The sequence below is a fragment of the Lolium rigidum genome, chromosome 5 (genome assembly GCF_022539505.1).
Source record: "Lolium rigidum isolate FL_2022 chromosome 5, APGP_CSIRO_Lrig_0.1, whole genome shotgun sequence".
Taxonomy (NCBI): Eukaryota; Viridiplantae; Streptophyta; class Magnoliopsida; order Poales; family Poaceae; genus Lolium; species Lolium rigidum.
In genome coordinates, this window is record NC_061512.1 from 3,060,731 (window position 1) to 3,067,593 (window position 6,863).

At 47.3% G+C, this 6,863-nt stretch overlaps 1 protein-coding gene across 1 annotated transcript; it reads right to left on the reverse strand.

Moving 5' to 3' along the window:
* Positions 1–476: 476 nt before the first annotated feature.
* Positions 477–1,488, reverse strand: LOC124652539 (chlorophyll a-b binding protein of LHCII type 1-like). Its single transcript, XM_047191569.1, has one exon. It carries the CDS (start codon positions 1,409–1,411, stop codon positions 611–613), a length of 801 nt encoding a protein of 266 aa, XP_047047525.1. The 5' UTR covers positions 1,412–1,488; the 3' UTR covers positions 477–610.
* Positions 1,489–6,863: the final 5,375 nt, after the last annotated feature.

Consider the following 6,863-nt stretch of genomic DNA (forward strand, 5'->3'; position numbering starts at 1 on the left):
TTCCGTGATCATACTTGCATATTCAGTCAATCAGTGTTAGCATTTCTACATTTGGCACTAGTAGGGACGTGCAGAGTAGCATTGTACTCACTTTGGGAATTCAGCGATAGTAAATGAGTAATATGAAATATCTTTCTAAAGATGAAAGTGTTTGATGGCTCAGTTTACATCTCAATCCATCGATTGGTCATTAGTGACATATTTACCACTTAGCCTATTTGAAATGACCCCTCAACAGTAACACGCATCTCAAATTCTCAATGCTTGAAACAGGGAATCCTTGGAGAATGGAACGTGTAGTGGGTATCACTTGTCAGGGTATGCATACCGTATTGCAGTGATAAGGAGCTGCACTATATAATTTTGTACTGCAAATGACCCAGAGAAACTTAAACGCAACATAAAAATTGCATAATTCTACTGGTCAAGTAAAAGAGAAATATTGCGCTCATGAAACACCAAAAGGCACAGAGGCGTTCAGAAAGAGGCATATCATCCACGGGAATCCTCGTAATTTACATCATCATGGTAGTACAAATCAAACCAAACGGTGCGAAATACACCGTGTGTAGGCCTGACACAGTTACAACTCGCATCCGTCAACAACTACTTACTTGCCAGGAACAAAGTTGGTGGCGAAAGCCCATGCGTTGTTGTTAACAGGGTCGGCAAGATGGTCAGCGAGGTTCTCTAGAGGGCCCTTGCCGGTGACGATGGCCTGCACAAAGAAGCCGAACATGGAGAACATGGCGAGACGGCCGTTTTTGAGTTCCTTCACCTTGAGCTCCGCAAAAGCCTCGGGGTCATCGGCAAGACCGAGGGGGTCGAAGCTGCCTCCAGGGTAGAGTGGGTCGACGATCTCACCAAGCGGGCCACCTGCAACACGATACCCCTCGACGGCACCCATGAGCACAACCTGACAAGCCCAAATAGCGAGGATGCTTTGGGCATGGACGAGGCTGGGGTTGCCAAGGTAGTCGAGTCCGCCCTCACTGAAGATTTGGGAGCCAGCTTTAAACCACACAGCCTCTCCAAAGTTGACACCGTTGCGGGCAAGTAGCTCAGGAAAGACGCAGCCGAGTGCACCGAGCATAGCCCACCTGGAGTGGATCACCTCCAGCTCACGGTTCTTGGCGAACGTCTCGGGGTCAGCCGAGAGCCCAGCAGTGTCCCACCCGTAGTCACCGGGGAACTCGCCGGTCAAGTAGCTTGGGGGCTCACCGGAAAGTGGGCCGAGGTAAAGCACACGGTCGGCACCATACCACGGGCTTCCCGAGACAACCTGCTTGGCTTTTGCGGCTGTCTTGCGCATCGTGACACGGGCCTCACCGAAGAGAGCGGATGATGCTACATTCTTCACTGCCTTGCCGGCGAAGGTTGAGGAAGAGAGAGACATGGTGGTGGTCGCCATTGGCTGCTAAGAGTGTTGTTGTGTTGTATGTTCTCCAAAGATCTAATAGTGTGTGTGGAGATGGTTTAAGATTTGAGGAGAATGGACCTTTTTATGGCGCTGGAGAAGACGAACTAAGCTTTGCCGTGCGAGATTACAAGATAGATAGAGATAGACAGATGAAATATCTCGATCTTCGACGCTATTGGTGCACTAGAGATCTCTTCATCTATGAACACTTGGCAAGTTGAGAGCCAGGGAAGGGAGATATATGTGGATAGGACTAGGATCTCCTTGGAGAATGGAGACTTGTGATTGGATGATGGATCACATGTACAGTCAGCTCAGCTCACGGTCTGCATTTACCTGCTTACCGTCACAGATTAGCAAGAGCCATGTAGTAGCAGCCAACTACCGATGCCACTATGGTTCACTGGATTCAGCTTTGGCGTTTCTTACTTCTGGAGGGCCAGTGGGAGTGCATGGTTTCTGGATGCAACCGTTTTTCGAATGGTTGTCCAGGATATTTTCGACCAGGCTACTTAGCGGCCTATTAAGAGATTACATGATGCCTAGTTTGCTTAGCAATTTTCTCTTTTTCGGTGGTTGATTTTTGTATCGACCCTCGTTGATCCCTGAATTCTAAACTTTGAATATTCAATTTATTAATAAAAACAGAGGTCGGGGCTCACCTCATTTCGAAAAGAAAAAAAACTACCGACGCCAAATTTAAGCAGACAATCCTTCGTTTACAAGGGGTTTTGTGTGGGATTCTTCGATACAAACAGTTCACTGTACATACGTACGTTGGAAACGCTCTCATTCCCCCCTCCCCCCCCAACTCGCTCTCAGCTAGCTACAGTTCATGTCCACTTCTTCCTCCTCACCGGGCCGCTCCTTCCTCCTCTCCGCCGGAATAGCCGGCCGGAGATGGAGAGGAGAAGGCGCCGGTTGTAGATATTCAGTTTCTTCTTGTAGTCTCTGTCCCTTTGTGGCATTTTGGAGCTGCACCTCGGATCTGGACGGCAAGATCTGGGGGTTAGGGTTCTTCTTCTTGCTGCTATGGCTCCTGTGGTTGGAGCATGGAGTTGAGGAGGGAGCCACTTGTAAAAAGTGTTTGAGGGAACCGTACTTGGATCTCGTACGGGTTGCATGTTATATAGGGTATAGGAGTACATGGTTTTCGTATCCAATACACATCTATGTATGGTATACGTATTACATACTATAACCTGGTATTACAACTCTAACAGCCCCCCTTAACCTAATCCTGCAGACAGGTTAAGATTACGCTTGAACTCATCAAGTTTCTTGACCGGAAGAACTTTTGTAAAACCATCTTGCCACCTGATCATTGCTTGAGACAAACTGAATGGCCAGCTGATTTCTAGCAACTCGCTCTCTTACAAAGTGGAAATCAATCTCAGTATGTTTGGTGCGAGCATGAAACACTGGGTTAACAGACAGAAATGTAGCTCCCAGATTATCACACCAAAGAGTTGGCTTCGCACGCAATTTAACTCCAAGTTCCATAAGAAGGGCCTCTACCCAAATCATTTCTGCTTGTAGCATTTGCTAATGCTTTGTACTCAGCCTCGATCTGGACTCGGACACAGTAGCTTGTTTCCTGGCACTCCATGAAACCAAATTTGGACCCACAAAGATAGCAAAACCACCTGTGGACCGTCTGTCATCAATATCACCTGCCCAATCCGCATCAGAGAAGGCACTGAGAAAAGTGGAGGTTGATGAAGTAAATGTAATCCCCAGCTTTATTGTACTCTTGACATATCTAAGAATGTGTTTCGCAGCTGTCCAATGTTCAGTAGTTGGAGCATGAAGATATTGACAAATTTTATTAACAGAGAATGCCAAATCCGGACGAGTCAGGGTCAAGTATTGTAGCGCTCCAACAATACTCCTAAACTGTGTGCAATCTTCAGTGCCAAGGGGTGTACCACTTGCAAGAGACAATTGTTCCGAGGTGGACAATGGTGTAGGAGCTGACTTACAAAGTCGCATACCAACCTTGTCAAGCAATTCTGTAGCATATTTTTCTTGTGTCAAGAGAAGACCATCATTCACCCGTTTAACCTCAATACCAAGGAAGAAATGCAAGTCACCAAGATCCTTGATAGCAAAGTTCTTGTTCAAATCTTTGAGAAGAGCGGATATGGCATAGCTAGAGGAACTAGTAACTATGATGTCATCAACATAAACCAGAACAAATATAGTGATACCTGACTTGTGAAAAAGGAACAATGAAGTATCTGCCTTTGAGGGTGTAAAACCAAGAGCACACAGCTTAGAACTCAACTTTGCATACCAGGCACGAGGAGCTTGTTTCAGCCCATATAATGCCTTATCCAGCTTGCAGACATAATGTGGTGTAGTGGAATTCTCAAAACCAGGTGGTTGCCTCATATAGACCTCCTCTTCCAGAACACCATGAAGAAACGCGTTCTTGACATCTAGCTGCCTAAGATGCCAACCTCTAGAAACAGCAATGGATAAAACAATCCTGACAGTGGCAATTTTAACTACAGGACTGAATGTGTCCTCATAATCAATGCCATACCTTTGCTTGAACCCTTTAGCAACTAATCTTGCTTTGTATCTATCAATGGTGCCATCAGCTCTCCTTTTAACACGATATACCCATTTACGAGTCAATCAAATTTTTGCTGTCGCTTGGGGGAACAAGACGCCGGGTTTGATTTTCTAACAATGCACTCTGTATTCCTCCTTCATAGCTTGATGCCACTTTGAATCACCAAGAGCTTCAGAGAGAGATGATGGTTCACCTGTAGCTGAAAACATGCCATACCGAACTGTACCATCAGTATATTTTTTGGGTTGTCTAATACCTTGTTGAAGTCTGGTACGAACACCAGAGGGAGGCGCAGTAGGAACTTCCCCACCGCGACCAGGCACAGAAGATCCGCCCGATATGTGGTCATCATTAGAGGGATCAGCAGCAGCAGTCCCAGGCGGGGACAGACCGCCAGATGGCGCGCCTTGATTCGGAGGAGGCGTGTGTGCGCCACTGTCGTCTGCGGCGGGCGAAAAACGGCCGCCAGGTGGCGCGCCCGCACGGGACGACGGCGTGTGTTCGCCACGCGAGGAGCCAGCAGAGCCGCGGCTCCCGAGGGCGGGAGAATCTGCCTCGAACAGAGGCGTTTCGGGATCGGCGTGAGCAGGGGAATGTTCCCCAGAATCTGCCACCGAATCTTCATCAATTTCCGTGCCAGTTTCGCCGTGTTCGGACTGAGAGGCATTGTCATTTCCTTGAGGAATTTGAACAGGGCGGTGCAGCAGATTGTAATCAACTTGTTCAGCAACCTGCGGAGTATTAGTGATAGGCACAATAGACACATGATCATTAACATTAGAGGCACCCTCATGAGGAGATGTCGTGGATGATGGAAGAAGGAGCAATTCTTTGCGAAGAAGTGGACCAACATTGGGGTGGAGGGATGCAAAGGGAAAGACGTTTTCATCAAACACGACATCACGAGAAATATATACACTGCCAGTGGCCATGTCGAGACATTTAACACCGTTGTGGCGAGGACTATAGCCAAGAAACACACATCGGGTAGAGCGGAAAGCTAGCTTCGTATTGTTATATGGGCGAAGGTTAGGCCAGCACGCACACCCAAAAACACGAAGAGCATCATAGTTGGGTTTGATATGAAGAAGGCGTTCAGCTGGTGTTTCAAGATCAATAACCTTACTAGGAAGCAAATTAATGAGAAATGTGGCAGTGAGAAAGGCTTCATCCCAGTATTTGAGTGGCATGGATGCATTTGCAAGTAAAGCTAAGCCAACTTCAACTATGTGACGGTGTTTTCGCTCTGCAGATCCATTTTGCTGATGAGCATGAGGACAAGAGACATGATGGGTGATGCCAATTTTGTGAAACAAGGCATTAAGCTTCTCATACTCACCTCCCCAATCAGTTTGCATAGTAACAATTTTCCTATCAAACTTACGTTCAACATATTGCTGAAAATTAAGGAAGACTTGATAAACATCTGCACGACTCTTAAGCAAATAAATCCAAGTAAATTTACTAAAATCATCAATAAAGCTTACATAATATGAATGTTTCCCAGCAGAGAGAGGAGCAGGACCCCATACATCAGAGAATATTTGTTCCAAAGGAACAGTGGATCAACTACTAGACGTAGGGTATGGTAGCTGATGACTCTTGGCCAGCTGATAAGAATCACATACATATGGGGTACTCTCTGGGGTGTAAGCTATTTTATTCTGCCTAAGAACTTGGTGAACCACGAATGAAGAGGGATGTCCTAAGCGGCGATGCCATGTAGAGGATGACGACTTTATTGTGATGTATGCATGCTTGGAAGACACACTGGATGTGGGCATCAAGGGATAGAGGCCACCATAGCAGGGACCCCTAAACAGAACGCGTCGAGTTGCCTGGTCCTTGATCACAAAAAAGAAAGGATGGAATTCAATGAAAACATGATTATCAAGAGTGAATCTATGAACGGATAGAAGACTTTTTTATGCACTGGGAACATGTAATATGGAATTGAGATTAAAGGATGCATGAGGGGTGCGCAATTGTGAATGACCAATATGACTTATGTGCATACCTGTGCCTTCAGCAGTGCGAACTTGATCTTGTCCGAGTGTAGTTATCATGAGTAGAAAGCTTCTTCAGCTCCCCGATTATGTGATCTCGTGGCGCTCGTGTCATAGTACCAATTTGTGTCCACGCCATGAGATGCAAATTTTGCATCCTTGCTTGCATTGCGGTCTCCATTGTCACGGTCACGATGATCATCACCATAACGCCACCAGCAATCCTTGGCTGGATGTCCATGTATGTCACAGATCTGACAGGTGGTGTCCACGTAGCGTGTAGGCTGACGGCGGGGGCGCCCATTGTCGCGTCGATCCTGATTTCAACCCTGATAGCCGCCACGGTGACCACCACCACCACGGCGATCTCCATTGTCACGGCCATGCCCATCATCAGTACGGCGAGGAGGGCGATCATCACGCCAACGGTCCTGACCACGGTCATCGCGCCAGCGGTCCTGGCCACGATCATCACGTCCACGGGAGGGAGTGCCACCTCCACGACGGGCCAGATTTGCAGATGATGTGAAGCTGGTGTTGTCTTCATCTTTGTGCAGGCGATCAAAGGCTTGGACTTGATTGAGTAGATCAGACAAGGTGGTGTTAGGGTTGGCGCGAACGGCAGTGATCAAGTTGCGGTAGGCGCTGCCCAGATTTGTCAGGACATACCCGACTAGCTCATCATCATCAAGTGGTTTACCCGCAGCAGCATGTTCCTGGGCAATGCCTTTCATCTTGGAGAAATACTTGTCGGCGGACATGTCATTTTTCTTGGTTTCAACAAGAGCAGTCCGCAGGTGTTGGATCCGTGACTTCGAGGAGACAGAAACATGGGCATTGATTGCTTCCCAAACCT